This window comes from Notothenia coriiceps, unplaced genomic scaffold, assembly GCF_000735185.1.
Source record: "Notothenia coriiceps isolate Sejong01 unplaced genomic scaffold, NC01 NC01_scaffold00009379, whole genome shotgun sequence".
NCBI lineage: Eukaryota > Metazoa > Chordata > Actinopteri > Perciformes > Nototheniidae > Notothenia > Notothenia coriiceps.
Window position 1 is genome coordinate 33277 of NW_011342080.1, and position 19603 is coordinate 52879.

Genomic DNA, 19603 nt, shown 5'->3' on the forward strand with positions numbered 1-19603 from the left:
ACACACACACACACACACACACACACACACACACACACACACACACACACACACACACACACACACACACACACACACACACACACACACACAGTAGTATGCATACACACAAGCACACACAAACCCTAGTTAAAGAAAAAAGGATTACTGCACAATCCTTCCAAAACCCCTTTTCATCTGAGAGGAGCAGAATCAATAAGCAAGGTTTTCTATGGGACTCAACAAGTTCAGACATGGGCCTAAAACTCAATCACCGTACTGTGAAAACTACTTTCACAAATCGTGGATTTTTTAAAATGATGCTGATTCATGGAGCTGCAGTAGGAGAAAGTGAGCTCGGTGTCTGAAGAAGCACAGATTACCACATTTATTGTGAGCAAAGCAAGCCTGGCGTGGAGTTTACAGTAGCCCTGCTGGCAGCGCTGCCACGCCGCTTCTCGTTGAGTCATGTGTTGCTCCGTGACTTAGCTTGAGAACGCTTCCAGGCCTCGAGTGTAAACAGAGCTAGTGGAAAGCAGACGGATCACTCCTAGCAAAACATGCTGGCAGAGAAAGCCCGTGGCCTCCGCTCATGTTGTGTTGTGTAATGATGCAAAACCACTGGAGCGGTGCAGGGTTTTCATTCAGGCAATTGCATAGAAAGACAGAGGGAGAGAGAGAGAGAGGGAGAGAGAGAGAGAGAGAGAGAGAGAGAGAAAAAAATAGCTGTATCTGAAAGACAGACGGAAGCAATAGCTGTAGGTTTGAATAGTTCTGATTGTAGATGCTTCTAAGCAAACAACTCGTTGATTTTAGGCCTTTTAATGTGGAAAAGTGACATATAACTCGTTTATCTATAATGTATAGTAGGGATCTTTTAGAGAGGCCCTATTATTCTATTTTTATGTTTCATAGTTGCATTTTGGACCTCTATTGAGATTTCAGATTGAAGCCTTAGCAGACCATTTACATGCACACAAATGTATATAACACAACACAGGAAAGGGAATACCTCCAAAAAGCATACTAGGGCCCCTTAAGGTGAACTATATCCTTCTGAAATAGGACTACTTTAACTTCACTAAAAGGTTCATTCAGGTAGCAGTACATCTAAAGAAAACTGCTAATTTTATACTTTTTTTTTTATGTGGGTAAGAGGCGGTGTGTAGCGCAGAACGCACAAGGAGAGGTTGATGATTAAAAACATTAAGAAATATTTGTATTTCTATTTAATTTAAACATGTTATGCACCTTCAAAACAACAGCATAGAGATACACTTTAAACTTCCATTAGGTAGAAGAAAATGTGGCACTTGAGAGACAGCACAGATCAGTGCATATCAGCCAAGGAATCTCTCTTGTTCATGATGTCGTTGCGGATAAGAACCTCTGAAAAACAAAATAAAAACAAAGCACAACAATGAAACCTTATCCTTCAAGGTTTTGCGCTGCACTTTGTTTGGTTTACAGTCTATTCTGAGTGTGTGTGGTGCAACACGAACCCTCTGTGGCTGTGGAGGTATCTATAGATCAGTGGGGCGGGCTGCTGCAGTCAGACTAAACTGTAAACAAGTCCCATCCAGAGACCACGGCTGACCCAGCACCGCACATCCCAAACCATCTGATTCATCCTCCTTTACAGGCCGACAGCAAGCTCCTCAACAGCTGCATGATGAATCCCCAATAAATCCACTGCGACCAAAAGCTTTGAATCTCTCTAAAGGAAGCGAGGATGCAGGTGGCTGGAGTGGAGTTTATTGGAACACATACTTTCCAGAAGACCAAAACAACAAGACCCTGATGTCCTCCCCTCCCCTTCTCCTCCTGATTTCAAAGGCGATCTGAAGGGAGGGGAGAAAACACTCGGAAGCAACAGCCTTTTGTTGGAAGGCACTTTCGCATTAGGAAGAGACTGTGTTTTGTTTATGGGACAACATAGTGTTGCCATTAAGGCTTTAATCAAAACTGTTTTCTGGAGACAGCCTTGAGTGACACCCACCCCCCCTTGGTTTTAGCCTGTTTGGTTTGGTTCCCACTGAGGGAGCAGAAACAGCAGGAGGAAGAAAGGAGCGGGGAAAGTGTGGGAATGTCTCTACATCGTCGCCACGGCGGGCAGTTCCTAAACATGGCTTTAAATTAGGGGAAAAGAAAACACGGGCTAAAAAAAGTCAGTCGCCTAACTAGACTCCTGCCTGCTAATTTGTCACCACTTGAAAAACAAGGGAAAAAATAGCAACAGTTTTAAATCACGCTGCTTTAGAGTTAGGAAATGGCGGAATACTTAAACACAAGGGGTATTTGGGTCAACTCCATCGCACATACATCTAAACCATTGTGGGTGGAATCTATGGCTGCGTCCATATTAGAGGGGGGAAGAAATGGAGAGTGTCTGGCTCTGGCCTGCTAGCCGGGATCGGACCAGTGACAGCTGGGGCTTGAAAGTCTTACATCCAAAGCCAGGGCTCACTGCCACTTGCTACATAGCAGCGCTGAGCTAAGCCCACCCCCTCCTGTCCAAGCCCTCACTCTGAAAGATCACTGTCCTAAACAAAACATTAAGCTCTTGCCAAATAATTCACTCTTAAACCATCTTCTCTTTAAAGTGTACAGTAAATCCAAGAGCGGAAGGGGTAATGGAGAGAAGACAAGATGGCAAGAGGAAGTATCTGTCTGCTGCCATGTTCGAGAGGGGAAGGGGTCACAGAGAGGGGAGCTTCTCAGAGGGTGTGTTTGTGTGATCATTACCTTATCAACCAGCGGCAGACAGCGGGGTGCACTGTGCTCCAGTTTGACAATGGTGATGAAGTCACCCTCTTGGCGTTCATCTTCACTTGTGTTGCACAGAGACAGAGGGTGATACTGCAAGAGAAAAAGAGAAAAGGTTATCATTTCACAAGGACAACAAGAAAGGTCAATCAGTAGATCCCTAGGGGTGTTGAATCTCACTCAATTGTCCTTATTCAAATGGGCAGAAAGGACAACAACTAGACGGGGATTCATCTGCCTAACTGTATTACAAACTTGTAATATTTGTACTAAAAATGTAAAACAATGTCAAGAGATTTGATTTGATTGTGTAAATCAGCACTTTCTTTTGAAAATATAACAATAACTGACCACATTGATGGTTTCTTAAAGAGACAGTACAGAATACAAATTACAGCTGTTATTTTTTTCTAACAGAAAGATGGAGAATAACTGGAGAAAAACTGAGCACTTTAAAATGTATCTCAAATACCAGTGATATTTACAAGACATATGCAGATAGATGAGAAAACATTTGTTAAGCAGATGGGGATAGAAACATTTCAAACTTGTGACATACTTGAATTTACTTTGGTAAACTTCCTCGTCTTTATTGCACTTTCACCAACCATTTGGTTTTGATTATTGTACTCCTCTATTGTACTCATCTTTTAAAGCTTTGTGACGGGGAATTTGAAAAACGATACAACTGTAGCAGAATAAGACACTAACCTCCAGATACAAAAACACATGTTACTGACAGCATGTGACCTAAAGTAAAGACTGGACCATAACCAAGAAGAGAGGAAGATAATGTTTGGGACAATTGCACTTGAAAGAAGCTTTTATGTGTTGAATGAAGGCGTTTCTGCTCTATACTGTTCACAGTTGTTATCAAGAGGAAAAAACTTTAGCACCCTGAAAAATCAATTACATGGATGGTGATGTTCACTCCCACTGAAAGCCTTGAGGACTGAAAGAGCCAGAGATAGTCTTTGGTAGGAACATTTGATCCCCTCTGAAAGGGAGGAAATTCGTAGCTGCTGAAAGGCTGCATTTAAGAGCTCAAAGGATAGCAGCAGTGTTTGCAAGTCACAGACATGCTGTCACGGGTACGAGGTTGTCCAAAAAGGAGAAAACCGCTCCTATACATCCCCGAACATCCCCAATTTCCTCACATGACATCAATAAGAGCACCAACACGATGCTGCCCGTCCTCCCAGATCACCATGAGGGGCCCGGTCCCTGCGCTCACCCAGCAGGGCGGTCCCACCCTGCCCTGTCCTGCCCTGCCCTATATGCCTGTCCCGGCATGGTTCTGCCCCGGTGGGCCCCTTCATGTGGCTGTGGGCTGAGGTCATGGGACTCCCCCTCATCTCACCCAGCGGAAATCCCTAAATTAAAAAAGACCCATGGGTGACATCAACAGCTGGCACCCCCGTCCAGGGGAATTGACGTAATGTTTTGCAAAGGGCTTGTGCATGTCTGTCACAAGGAGGGAGAGAGGAGAAGGAGACAGATTTGGGGGACCGGGGGTGGGGCTTGTAGGTAAAAGAAGGAAGTAGGGAAACACCCTTTGTGTAGAGATTGGAGAGTGCAGTGGATTCACATACCACGAATAATTCCTATGATGTCTACTATGAGTTGAGATGATGAAGCTAGTTGGGAAACAAGTAGGGCTGCTCGATTATGGCAAAAATCATAATCTTGATTATGTGGGTCAATAATTGATATCACGATTATTAAAAAACGATTATCCATTTACTTTGAAAACATCCATTTATTGGAGCATTTTTTTTGAGCAGTATGTTTTTAACAGTTGATTACCCTGAACTTTAAGGATAATTCAACTGAAAAACCAAAAAAAAAAAAAAAGTAATAATAAAAAAATAATCGTTTTATTTCGATTACGTTGTTTTCGTAATCGTTGCAAGCCATAATTGTAATTGCGATTAAAATACGATTAATTGAGCAGCCCTAGAAACAAGCCAGCTAAATACCTTCTGCACAAACAACATCTGTATTAATGACCTCCAGACAAGTGATTACAATCCAGAGTATAACCTTAGACTGTTTATACGAATTGGACGTAGTAACTGTGATATCACCCATTAGTTAATGTTTTGAAGCCTCAAGCTCATTATTTGGCTGTTGCCATCTTGTTCTTTTTGAACCAAAAGTGACAAGAGGATGGAGCTTAGAACAATTGGAGAACTGAAAACACACGATGACAGGCTTAAAGTTCTATGAGGAAAACACGGACAACAGCGTGTTGTCAATCACAATGTATTACCGCCATAAAGCATACCTTTCCAAAATTGGGATCAATAAAGTATATATCTATATCTACCCTGCATTATCGTCTAATTTACTCTTAAAGCAACCGTCATTTACAAAATGAAACATCATCCTGTATTGAAGAAGACTTGAACGATTGAGGAAATAACTTGTAAGGAAAATGTTTACTGAGGTAATACATCAAGTGGGAAATAGGGTCCTAGTTCGGTCATTTTTTCAAAGACTTCTATAAAAAAGGACTTCTTTGTAACTGTCTTTCTGCTCGCTAAAGGAAAGAATATAGGGAAAAGGCACTTCCTGCATTGGCTTTCACTTTTCACACCTGGAGATTGTGCCTTTGTTGTACCCCAGGGGATTATTTGGCAGCTGCCAGAATATGTTATGAGGGAAAGTGTGAAGTTATGAAGCACTTCTGCTCATTAAGAAATCACTGTCACAATAATTATAGAGCCAACTGGAGTAATTTGTATCACCTTAAGAAACGCTATGTGATTGAGAGTACGGGGAACTTGTCAGAAAGTGAGCAGAGGTGTCTTAAGACTGTAGTTAGCTGAAGTGGAAAAAGGCAGAACTCTGACTAAAAAAAAGACAATTCAATTGGATACAAAAATAAGTGCTACATAACATTCCATTTACAGTCCATTGAAGTAAACACATATGTATGATACGTCAAACAAGAAAAGCTCTGAAAGCAATGATATAGAGAATAACAGAGAAGGCTTTGGGTCATGGTGAAGTACTCAAAGACACTAAGACATCAAATCCAGAGTACCTCTCTCTACATGAAGTTGAAGGTGAAAACTAAATGGAATAATCTTGACTTCAGAATCTGCCCTGCATGACGTTTTCAGACCTGGCATGTGGCCTGAGAGGAAGCTCCTCTTAAGGAAGTCATGGTCTGGCCTGCATGCTGCCCTCCCAGCTGCCTCTACCAGTGCACATTTACTAGGCCTAAATTAGAGGCCTAAAGTTGAACTTGGCCCTTAACAAAGTAAAAGAAAGAAATACAAAAATATTTTAATGCCCTCCTTCATTGATGCCATGACCTCTTCTCTTTTATGCTGTAGGTTTGTCGGAAAAGTAGAAAAAAAGCTACTTACAGAAAAGAGATGTGCCAATACGCTGAAATCACAAGGGTTATTTTGAATCTTGAGGCTTAGTTGGTCATGTTTTGATCGTGTTGCGATATTAAACATGTTGATACATGGGACTGTGCAATCATACCTAATAAAGTAGATAATAATCCCGAAGCTGAGCCAAACAGGCTCAGAAGGAGCGGCTGGCTTGAGTTTCCTCTTGCTCTCCTCTGAGGGCAACCACTTCCATGATCACAGTGTCTATGTTTTGCATTGTTGACAAGAGTTAAAGTTTTCTTCTATTTTAGATATGCACACCACTTATAAACAGATGGCTGCAAACTCTCTCCATGTGCCACCATTGGTGCCAACCACCACTTAGAGTCATGCTGCCACTGGACTATAAATGGCGCCCAGGATAGACTGAAACGTCTTCATTTGGTTTTTGTATGGCCCTGAGAAAAAGGGGCCTGGGAAACCGAATCACTGAGTCTCCATTTCACAGGGACTAGAAACCACAGGGCACGCAAACAGTTCCCCACAGACTGTTAACAATGCTAACTCCTCCGTTCCGCCTCCTCCTCCTCCTCAATCTGTCTGGATCTGTTGCAAAACTGACGGGGACATGTCCCTCGGTTCCTTTGTAGCCACGATTAAAGGCATTCCTTTGCAGCTCAATCAAAGACTACCCCTAAAATATTCCGGGGCAAGAATCTTAACAGTTTCAAAAACAAATACATGGACAGAAAAAGGGGAGAATAAATAGTAGCTGCGGTGAGAAGTCGATAATATTTGTTTTCCCCTGCACTGAGCCCTGCGGATCTTCTTTTTTCATCTGCTAATAATCAGCAAGAGAGATTTTTAGTTCATCTCTTGCCAGCAGGGAACAAGGCCCAGGCAGTTATGTCAGTATGCGTCGGGGTGGGATGGGATGGGGGGGGGCTTGCACCTCTCATCGAGTTCCACCACTCAATTACCAGCTGCTCAGGCCACTTTTCAAAAACGATTGGATGAAACGCTTCATGCAAAAGTGATCAAAACGAAGCAGATTGCTTTAGTAGGCGATGAAAGAAATACATTAGTGTGATTATTCTATCGTACAGTGTTTAATCGAGAGAGGGAGGGAGGAAGGTTTCTTCAATGAAGCTCTGCCCTGAGGACTGGAAAGCCAGCCAGATTGGTGAGATTTCAATCAACCCTGACACATGCAAGCTTGCAGCAGCAGCACACACACACACACACAGTAAAAAAAACAACACAATATCTACTGCTTGGGTTCGGACTGACCCTCTTCCTCAGAGAGTGACTCAGCCTCCCACGTCTGGGCTCAAACGTATGAAATCTCTTTGTCTCTCATTCTATTGAACTCCATTAAACACACCTGCTGTGCATGTGCACACACTTACACTTTCATGCACACACTTATATAAAAGTGCTGTTAAAGTGAGTAAGAAGTCAGGGCAGTGAGTTCAGAAATTGGGGCACGGCTTCAGATTGTGGTTGCCCAATTCAACAGAATGACTTTCAGTTATTTGATTTGCATAAATACTGCCCTGTGTTATTATTAGACTCCTTTATTATGTAAAACTTGGTAAGTTAATTTGTGCTTTGATTCAAACAGACACATTGAAAGTGATTTGGCCTCACTCATGACACGAAATTTTTGATTTATGATGCTATATCTGTCTCTGTGGATGTAAATCAAAGCCTTTCACTTATTTAACTTGGCAGAAGATTTGGTAACAAGGGCAAATGTTTGGTTTAAGAGCAGGAAGAGCGGTCTCTAAAAAGAGCAAAGAGAGACCGCATGTAATAGTTGAAAGAGATCTGAATCTGGTTGCCTGGGTTACTAAGCAACAATAACTTTGGTCCCCGCAAAGATTTGGCTCTCTGTACACATTTGTGAAGTGATGAGGGAACCTGAGGTGGCAGGACGGGCTACGACACTGACCCATGCCACCACCCCTGCCCCCTACTGTAACTGAAATCACTAATAGCACGGGTTAATGAATGAGGTTGCAGCTATGTATTGTTGCTGGAGGCACATGAGAGCACATGCAGGTACTTGCATGTGAACATATGTATTCTGCTGATCTATTGGGGCAAAAAGTCCCTCTGTAGTCCTGCAGGCGGAGTGAGTCACTCCGCACTCTGAGCAGTGTGTCTACATCAGTGGTGGAGGACGCATTGGAATTCAGAGTTTCTCTAACTTTCTTCTATAATGTACCCCTTTAAAAGGTTGTTTCAGCAAAGTTACACTCGCCTCTTTGAAGAACGTCAATACAAAGCTGCGCCATTAGTGTCAGATTTACCTAATCAGAAAACACTTCATTTACATTTCAAATGTTTATAATCTATCACTATATTAATGGCCAGTTGCACAAACTTGTATCAATTAATTAATTAGTTACATTTATATAAGAAAACATCTAATTTTATACGTTTTTTTGTGTTTTGTATGAAAACAATCTCTAACTGTAAAGTCACTAAACCTATCAGATAGATGCAGTTGCGTAAAGTGTAAAATACTCCCTTTTGAGATGTGATGGAGTACGGTACTTGAGTTAATATACTTGTGGTTACATTCTACATTGGTCTTGATCACAGCAGCACTGAGAGCCAAGCCACTGAGCATTTTCTCAGATATCATATACATGCTTGGACCAATAATCAGGCATTAGTAGCTTCTACACACACACACTCTGTGGTCCAGCCCCCAGTGCCATAGATGACACAGATACACACTCCTCATACCACACACCTCAAACAGCCTTGTATCTCATGAGCCTACACTAAGTACATTTACTTAAAAGGCTGATAGAAGAGTGACGCCCGGTCGCCCGGTGCCAGGCAAACCAAGTGAGGGTCTTTCTCTGGCACAGCATCTGGAAAAAGAGTTCACCTCTCCTGTCTTTGCAAATGCAAACGAACAGGAGGCATTACTGCTTTGGTCCTGTCAAAACAAAAGGCGTGTCATCTTTCCCCTCGCTTTATTGACAGTGTCAGCCCCATATCCAGTAACGGTTACCACAGAGAATGACTTGGGGAAATGTGATCCCATAATGACGCCTAAATAATTACCACCAGTCCCAAATTTGCCCGGGCGCTTTCTTTAAGTAGATGTGCTTCCCCCCGACTCCAGGCCCGTCAGACTGTCTCTCTGTTCTATAAAAGGGATTAGAAAAGAGAAAAGAGAAAAGAAAGAAGCTGGAAAGGAAAGAGGAGTTGAAATGAAAGAAAGGAAGCTGAGGAGTGAGACTGAACGTTGTCGTTAAACAAAGTTGCTGGGTACTGGTGGTATGCCACATGAGCAGTAAACTCTTTCTCAAGTCAAGCTTTTGCTCATTTTTCTTTGCCTTCCACACTAGCTCTTTCACTTGTATCATAAAGATGTACAAGAGTTTTATGTAGCATGCACTCAGAGCACTCTTACAGTTGTTTTAGCACAAGCAGCAGAGATGGTCAGGATCTTTTTTCAGATCCAAAGAATCAATGGGCAATCCTAAGGACACACCCTACTGTACACACACTACTGATCTGTAATTGAACACCAAAGTTTGACAACACACCCACATTGGCTTATCCTCTCATTTGATTTATTACCTAACAAAGTATTTTCTTCAAAGCATAGCGAAGACCAAAAAGCCAAACTCAAAACAGCAGTGTGCAACCAAATTGGTGAAATCCCATGGGCCAAATGTTATACAATGCATGGTTGCAAAAAAAGACAATCTCTGAACCCATTGGCTATTGGACTGATAGCCACAAGCTTTTCGAGGTAGGGGGCTATATATCTGGGGTTCTGGTGTCAGATCTTTTGACACAAAACGTATTTTCTATCGCACACTATGAGCTAATCTCCAGCTTATTCAAACTACTTTCTTGTAAGGCGAAGGGATGTGTTACGTGATTTCATTTCAGCAAATTAATTCCCCTGTTCTAAACGCAAACTGTATTCCTGCAATCAACCAAAGCTTTCTTCCATATGCATGCACAATCTGTTTATGAGGATGAAAAAAAACCTAATTAACAAACAATGTCCATCTTCTGACCAGTTGAAGGATATTTCACATGGACCATAAGACTATGTTGTTATGGTGAGACCTTCTCCAGTCCTCTTTACGTGCTCAAAAGAACATCAAACAGGGGCACTTTTGAGTTTTTATTATCATTATAGCTGCTACATTAGCTGAATGACCCTTCTCTCTCTGACTGGTGACAAAGCACTTAGAACCACTCAACGGAATCACCATGGAAACCGCTTTAAGATGGAGCCTCGTGTCATCTCCACACTTCCTGACCAGGTTCAGTGGTCTTACACAAACACATCTCCGCACACCGAAACATACACACCACCAACAACTACGGCCACTCCATCAGCCTCAGGCCAGCGCTTGGCTATATACATTTCAAAGCTCTGAGTTCAACATAAACACAGCACTTCCCTGTCATAACAAGTCAGTGGCTTGGTAACCCAACAGTTTGTTAGTATTGCAGTGATCCTTCTTCCCTGTAGAGACAGGGCCATATCCACACGTCCTGCAGGCTTCCTCCGGCCCGTCCCTGGCCTGCAGGACCGCTCTGCCACTCTCTCAGGTTCCATAACATCAGTCAGAGATAAAACCCACACTTTTAAGAGTGTCAATCACTTAAGGTTGGGAACGTAAGGTCATCTATGTGGAAAGAGATTAGCCCGGAGAATGAGGAAGGGTGTTTACAGAAAGGAACTCCAAATTAAAGGAGAAGGGGACACACAAAGAAGCAGACAAAAAGTAACATGAGGCAAAGAAGCAGGAGGACGTGCGGTCAGTTTGGAGCTAATATGTTCCCTAATTCATTTTCATTGTTAAATTGCATTCATTCAGAGTAGACTTTGGAAGTACAAGTGGTTGGTTTTGCAGGTGTTTCATAACCATAAAGAAAAGAATGGGACAAATTGGAAGTCTAGGGATAAGATATCAAAAGTTATCACAGGTAATGCTGAGGAGGTCATGATTATCTGTATCAAATGTCAAGGTTGATCCAATAGTTGTTAAACATATCACTGAAAACCACAAATGTCCCTCATATTGAAGTTCAAAAGATGAGAAGACAGGGGAACACTAAAGTCATGAGGGTACACGGCATAGGAACCATGCATGTATACCAAAGTATGAACCAAATCATCCAGCAGATGATAAGATATTTTACTGCATAACGTAAAACCTGGACCTGCTGGTGCTAGGCGATATGTCAGACCAAAGTCAGTGAGATATCCCACTGGGAACCATACATTTCTGATCCAAATGTCATCTCAATCCATCAAATGGTTGCTAAGATATTTCAGTTTCCACCAAAGTGGAGAATCAACCGACTGACCGACATCCCTGGATCCTAGCTGAAAACTTATTTCAAACAGAACCCACAATCTTATATAAATATATAGATTATGTTAGGGCCTTCACTGATATTGGTATATGGTAAATGGGCTGACCTTAAAGAGTTCTAACTGACTGGGAGAGGGTCCAGTTTCAAAATCAAACTACTGCTTTAACAGAACAAGTTGCAGACAGTAAGAACAATGACACCAGAGGAGGGTTGCAGACATTGTGATTCACTTTAACAAGCAACAGGTGCCCTTTTTAAACACTTCCACATAAAATAAAAAAACCAGTAGACTGCTGGGGGTGCTCTTGACTTGCCTTTCATTTGGAAATGCAATCCCATGTCCCCCCCTGAACCCACCCACCAACATGTCTATTCTGTGGTAATATGCTGCTCTTAAAAAGGGTCAAACTTTATTATGGCGTATAAGAGGGAGTCATTTGCCCCCCTTTTCCCTTCCTCTTTCAGCTCCAGCTTTCCAACTGTTCTTCCAGTCAACCTCATAAAGATTTAAACCCCTAAAAACGCAGCATGTGGGCTGAAAATGGATGCCACTGTACAGAGACATGTGCAGCCAATGAGCTTCCCTCTGTCTGAGGACAGGGAAAGCCTGAAACCCCTAATGTGGGGTTTCTTTCCGGTCACCTTTTTTATAATTGGTTTAGTCGTCTGTTTTTCAGAAGGAATACGTTAAATAAAAGAATTGCTTGATTTTCATGGGATTCTGGACAAAGGGAAAAGTATGGGAGAAATAATTGAAATTTGGAGTATCTGATACAAACTATTGTTTTTCACTTTTATAGACATTGCAGGATAAGGCATCGGATGGCAAGGATGTTAGCTTTTAGGTTTGGTAAGTTGCATCCTTCAACAAACCAAAGGGTGTAACTGAATGGATGAAGAATGGTCCGAGCATGAAGCGATTACATTTTGGAGCCGATCTGAATCATGGGGTGCGTACCAAATCGTTTTTCACGTATGTAAACGGCTGAAATATAAGTTCTGGCAGGTGGCTCTTTAAATGTATCATGCAGTTTTTCCTCTTGTCTACCAGTTGGCAGCAGGTGTGGTTCACCTGTTGGCTGCAGTAGACAATTCAAACATAAATTCTGTATAAACGGTTGCAGAGAAATGTAAGGCTCAGTTATCGGGGTTAGGGCTTACACTGTAAATCATTTTCCCTCAGAGGCGTCCCCATCCTCCCATCTGTTCAAAACAAATGACTTAACCCACTGACTTCCTCTTTCCTCACGGTTGATTCCTTTAACATCTGTCCTCGAGTATGTACAATAATTGTACACAGCAAAACTTTTCCATACCAACATGTGTAGTTGCATGATCAGCTTTAAATTTAATTCTCCTGGAAAGAAGAAATCAAAACAGAGGAGAGGCCAGAAAATAATTTCTTAAAAAGGTCTTTCCAGTGTCTACCTCTAGGATCAAAACTCCATATAAGCGCACTTTGGTATTTCTACTGTGTTATTACCCACTTTTTGTGTCATATAATATCTCTAATTTAATCCCTCGGACAGGAGAAAAGAAAAAGAGAGACATATTTCACCACAAATGTCACTGTCTGCCACCGCCCCTCCTCTCCCCCCCACAGGGAATCCCATAATCACCTGCGGCCGATGTCGGAGAAATGCAGTCATAAAGGCAAAGAGCAAGTAAACACAACATCTAAATAAAGGGCTCTCCATGTTATTTTTGCTCTCCGCAAATGTTTATGTGACCATATTGGCCAGGCACACACACACACACTGCATCCGTAGCAACCCTGCAGTAAATAGTCACAAAAACACCAGCAGAGAGTCCTCTCATGTGGCCGACGACTGCTTGCAACACACCTTGTAATTGGCAGCATAATTGTTTTCTTTTTGCTGCTATATTTCACTTTGGCTCTGAGGCTGGCGTTGAAGCGGCCTGATTTACGGTCAGGGAATGCGCTGAGAGCTTTTCAAGACAAACCGGCACAGATGTTTCTGTCCGAGGGACGAGGGCTGACGTCTGTGCGCCTGGGTATCCACCTGAGTCCGTCAGGGAAGGGGAGAGGGGAGGATCAAGGTTAAGGGAGGTAGGGAGACTTTTGCTCTCCTGTGTAGGGGCTGGGAAAAAAAGGATTCATGTAAGAATCAAGATTCTTACCTTTGGAGATTTCGGAGCGATTCAAATATTCCCCAAATATTTGTTTGCTAACCTTGATTTATCATTTTTTGAAATTGACAAGTTTAAAAAAAATTAAATGCAGTTAGCAAAAAGTGTTTATTTGTGTAAGTTTAGCATTACTTAATGTTACTTTTTTATTTGATTTGACTTTGTTTTAACATCATGGAAATAACTTTTTATAACTTTTTCTATATTTAAAAAGCCGATAATTGTATACACACTTTACCATGCTTCCATGCCATACTGTGTCACACCCCCTTTTTAAAACACATAGTGACTGGGGTAGATCCTGAAGTTAGCATCTGCTGAATCCAGAATCCGATTTGAACTGGGAAATGTTTTAAATGTGAAATCGCCTTTTAAAAACATCTTGACAACAATCGAAATCCAATCAAATCATGAAATACTAAAAGATTTACTGCCCTTTCTTGTGGCACTCAAGATCCCTCCCTTGACCTCTGCATTTTCAGTGTGCCCTGCTGCATGCTGGGTGCTGTACTGTATGCTCCAGTCCCAGCTGGGTCCTGTCTTGTTTTAATGGCGAAAAGGACCGTACAGTTGTGTGTACAGAAGTATGTATGCACTATAAGGGTAAGGGCTGTAGGGGAGGGGGCTGCTTGGGTAAACGACGCTGATGCGTGGGCACGCGGCCAGGAGCAGGGAGCTCCTCGTGGAATGCCATGGAAAAATGAGACAGAGGAATGCAGACTCCACTGAGCAGTGTAAACAGGCCGGGCGGACAGAATGCTGCAATGCTGCTTTGAAGTCATCTCCCTATCACACACTCACACACATACACATACACACACATACACACTATCTGAACTAGTGACCAGCAGGTTCCGCTTTGTTTGAGCGCTGACATGAATGCAACTTTAAAACACAGCATGTACAGTATGTGTGCTTTTTCAGCCCAGCTCAATGTCCGGAACACACACACTATTTATTACTCAAACACAGATGCACTCACTTCAACACATGAGCACACACATGCACCCACGCACATGCCTGCGTAGTCACATTTGGCACGTCCACACACACAAACATATACAGAAAGTCACACCTTCTCTCCCCTCCGCGGGCCGGACACTTCAAGGCCTCCGGCCGCGCTGACGACAGTGAGTTTTACGAGCAGAGTCCATCTATCTCCTCCAACTCCCCTCCTCCCTCCACTCCCAGTCTGCTTCAATATGGCCTTTCAACATCTTTGTTGAGCGTGCTGCAGTGATATCAGGCGAAGAATGTCTCCGGTGTAGACAGTAGACACGCAGGCACCGGAGCCTCTACCTCAACGTCTGAGCCAGCCGGCTGAGGAATCCACTCAAGTGGGCAGGTAAACACTGCTGCCCTTTGGATCACCACTCTCTCTTACAAGTGTGTGTGTGTGTGTGTGTGTGTGTGTGTGTGTGTGTGTGTGTGTGTGTGTGTGTGTGTGTGTGTGTGTGTGTGTAAGGGGGGAGACTGCTTGCTGAGTGCTAAGTGTTACATCAAACCGAATATCCTCATATGAAATGGTTTCTGATGAGAGAAATAAAAACATGTATATAACTAATTTTATGTTTTTTTTCATCATGTTTCAGTAGATTTCTGTAAAGCAGAAAGAAAACTAATCAAATGTTATTTATTTCTTTAATGGAAAAAAATAAACTATTTACATGTATGTTACATTATTTGACCTTTAAAAATGAATCCATGTGAACGTTAGCATTTGATGAGTTTACAAACTAACAGAAGAGATAAAGAAAATAAACAAATCTCACTTTTAATTACTGTTTGAATATTATAAACATTACATTTTGATTATATTATATAATAGATGTAAATGAATGAACATTTGCACCCTAAGTATATGCCTATGCTAAGTATTGTCACATTTGTTTAACGACAGGTGCAAATATAATACTAGATTTTGATCCTTTCATTTTTGTATGAGTGTGAAGCTTGTGATGTCACTTCCTGGCTAGCTGCTGTTCCACTAGCTTTCATTGCAATCTCACTCATAGTTTCTTTATTTATCATTCCAAGACAACCAGGCGTGATTATCACCTGTTTCCTTAACTAAACAAGGGTGTGCATCATTGTCATGTAATTTTAACAAATAATAGTACATTTGTAAGCATCCAGAGAGCTATGGAGCCGTTAACTGCCCTATAAGTGTTTGTCAACAACCTCATCTCCCTTTTTATTTTGCGTACTTCACCACACACCTGTCGGATGTTGTTGACAGTCCTGGGCTAGTGGGAAATATTGTTTGTTAAAGACCACTAAAAAATAAATGTAAGTAATGGTATGACATCAAATGACTCACTGCCTATTAAAGGCAGAATCTTTGATGATTTGCATATTGAAAGACATCGGAAGTGACACGTTCACTCAATTATTTACTCTCTACTGACTTCCCATTAACATTAGCCATGAAAGTTATTCGAGCTAAACAGGCTGGGTAACCTGCATAACTAACTGTGTTTAACAGTCACACACTGTTGTATAAGATGTTCTTTAGAATTGCAGCACATTCATTATGTCTCAAACGGCATACTCTAATTAAGATATATTAAACTCAGAAGGCTGTTATTAATTGGTGTACTTAAGAAAACATGTTATGTTCAGTACCAAAGTGAATGTCCCGTAGAATCACTACAGGTGCAGTTACACCCCTTCTCTCCATGCAGTGATTGAACTGAGGCCAGGGCTTGAGGATCCTCCTGCAGTAAATACAAACAGCTTATCTGCAGTGCCGGAAGTCTTAAATACTGCACACAGTTGTATGATAACATCTGCCTGCTCCAACAGCAGCGCACACTCATCACCGCTACCACGAAACACTCAACACATCCATATACACTCATAAAAGTCTGTATAGTGTATAAACACATAAATCACTTGTCCTACTTGGTAACATTATGTATACAGTACACACACAGGCACTAACAAAGTCAAGTTGAGCCGTGGCTGCTGCCGCTGTCTGCCGTAAGACAGCTTTCGTTTTCACTGAATGTGCCATCCCAGTAGGGAGAGTCATCAGTACAGGCAAGAGCTATGAAGAATAAACACTGCAGGATTCACCTACTGCAAGAATACCCAGAGTACAACCGCCATGACTAAGGAGAATCAATGTAGGAATGTTCTCTTTTTTTTACTTTTTTGGCTAAATATTTAGGAAAAACAAGGAATGTTTCGAAAAAAAATTCAAAAACAGAAATAAAGTGGAACTGTCGAGAATGAATTCAGAATGTTGAGAATCCAGTCCAAATGTGAATGAACTCAAAATGTCAAAAATAAAGATAGAATGTCGAGATAGAGTCAAAGGTGTTGAGAATAAAGTCGGAAAGATGAATCTAAAGTTGGAATATCGAAGTGACTAACTAGGACGGGATGATGAAGAAAGTTGGATTTTAGGAATAAAGTCTAAATGTTGTTAATAAATCCAACGCAAATTTCTTCTCAAAAGGTGTGTGTTGTGTGAGGCTCACTGGCAGTGGATGTAGGGGATTACTTTAGTCATTGTTATTGTTTTTTTGTTGTTCATTTGCGGGGCCACAAATAAATCAATGTATGGGAAACACTGTATGCATATATTTAGCTTTCCGTTGCCAAACGACAAACCTTGGTTATGCATTGTCGAAAACCGAACACAAATATTTTTGACCAGAAAAAGACAATTTATAAAAGGCCACATTAATTCCTGGCAATTCGACATCATTCTAAAAATGGTATTACTAAATGATTCTCAATATTCTGCCTTTAATGCAGAAATGCTAAATCAAATAAAACGTCCTAATTTTGTTCTCTTCTCCTCTTTTGGCCTTAGTCTTCTGTAGCAGCTTTGTTTGGGCACCACAAAAAAAAAGAAAAAATACACTCCTAAGGCTCGAGAAAACAAAATGGCTTATGCACAAATAACATTTATTCAGAAATCTTTCCTCATTAAAATATATTTGGCGCATAATTACAGAAGAGGAAGACTATGTTGAGTGCATTGGGCCGGACTCGATCTGCCTCAGAAAACAAAACACAAGACGTCCCTCTACCGCAGCGGGAACATTATGGCGCACTACTTCCTACTTTAAAAGCCTTTCAGCAGTCTTTCCATTCTCTCTCTGTATTCTGTGGGATGAAAGGTAGGAGAGCCCGGAACATTGCGCGGCCTGTCATCACCACTCGGCTGTCATATCATAAGGAAGCTTTTAAATTGGTACTTGTGCTGCCTGGCAGGGCAGGTCTGCTGATGTATTCTGGTAGCAGGCCGCTAGATAAATCTCTTCAGCAGGGACAGTCTGTCTGTGATTTAGGGGCCAGCCGATACCGCAAGTAGGCACCGCTCCACGACTGGCCCCCAGTGAGAGCACTGGGTCAGGAGGGTAAGGTACAAAACAACCCCATCAGCAGCTCATCTACCTCACCCTGCCTCCTACTCTCCTCCTTCTAACCTGGGAGCTCTCTGGGCCCCGTAGACAAAACATTGCTGCTTTTTTGCAGATTCTTGGCAGCAACAAAGAAAGCCTCTCAATTCAATAACAGGCAAACCCAGACTGCACTCCAGTTTTTTGCATACTATCATTGGGAGGACTCATCGTCAACAGAGATTCTGAATCGTCAGTCCTCTGTAGAAAAGAGAAGGCATGTCTCTGACAGTTATTGTGCCGTACTACTCTCTAAGCCTCTGGCAAATGGATAAACCAGTCTGGGGTCGGTTCCAGGGAGCTCCTTAAGTCATTTCCTGATGGAATATTTATTTCAATCTCAGTCCTTCATGGGGTGAGACTCTTCACTCCTGAGTATTTTCTTCTGGGCCCCATCACAACATTCCCCTATCTGTCCTTGCCTTGTCTTTAGATGTAGACCTATCGCTGGCACTCTCCTGTTTTCAAATATGGCGGCTAACCCAACGGCTCTGGAAGAAAGCCCAGGCATTCACTGACAAACACAGAGGGTTGGCAATCCTCAAGGGCAATTCCACAGGCCTGACCAGCCTAGAGCCTTAGGCACGTAAACACCAGAGAGCTGACACCAGGAGGGCTGGAGTCACATGGACACTTTACTCATTATACAGGGATGCTGCAGATGGCAGGCACAATGCTATGAGATAGAGGAACATTATATTTAACAAAGCCAACATATGAATTAGGGATCTAGCTTCCTCTACGTCACTTTATTTCAATTAACTGACACTATGTTTTGGGTTTTTAGACCATATTTTCTTCATACTGCCATCTAGTCTGATACTTTTCAAGATATTATAATACATATTTTAGCATGCAAGAAAATAAATTGCTGATTCATTTTTTAAATAAAAAAAATACAAAAATGATCTTGTTTCATCTCCTTAAATGTAATCATTTTCAGTTTTTTATATAAGAGTGGATTACATGTTTTTTTTAAGTTAGACTGTCAGTAAAAGAAAAACAATAAATAACATTAAAATTAATAAAATAAACATCTTATGTGTCGTGTCAGGGTGTATTGTTATGCTATCTGTTAGTAATGCCAAATAAAGTAATATTTGTATCACATCCCTCCCTTTTTCTCTAAATTGCAATAATGTTTTTTATTTGGGCATGCGTCTCTACCTGTTAGCTACTTTGTTATCGTCAAACGCACAGAGCTAGCCGAAAACAAGCTAAAAGACGTGTGTCGCTAATGCAGTGAAATCCCTGATTTAGACACGTATTGTTTTGGTAATGTGCCGTATACAAGTCAGAGGAAAGCTACTAAAACTAGATGTTAAAAAATACTCCATGGAAAAAAATACAGAATATGCTGTTTACATGATCAATATCAAATTCGGAATATTTTGGAATAATAGTAAAGTGTGCATGGAAACCTAGTCCCCGTCATGAAACATTGTGTCCAGTATCTTTTTTTTCTAGTCAAAAATGTATGAATGGCATTCCTCAGTTGTACAAAAGAATCCAAATTTCCACTGCAGCATTCTGCGGTTAGCGCCCGCGGGCAGGTCCAGGGGTCTCCGACAC

The 19603-nt window shown here is 41.7% G+C and overlaps 1 protein-coding gene across 1 annotated transcript in view; it reads right to left on the reverse strand.

Moving 5' to 3' along the window:
* The window catches only part of rnf43 (ring finger protein 43), a 62005-nt gene that overhangs the window by 29555 nt on the left and 12847 nt on the right, over window positions 1-19603 (reverse strand). Inside the window, exon 2 of the mRNA XM_010770934.1 lies at window positions 2725-2838. Within this exon, the coding sequence (XP_010769236.1) occupies window positions 2725-2838 (114 nt within the window). The remainder of the gene's footprint in view (window positions 1-2724; window positions 2839-19603) is intronic.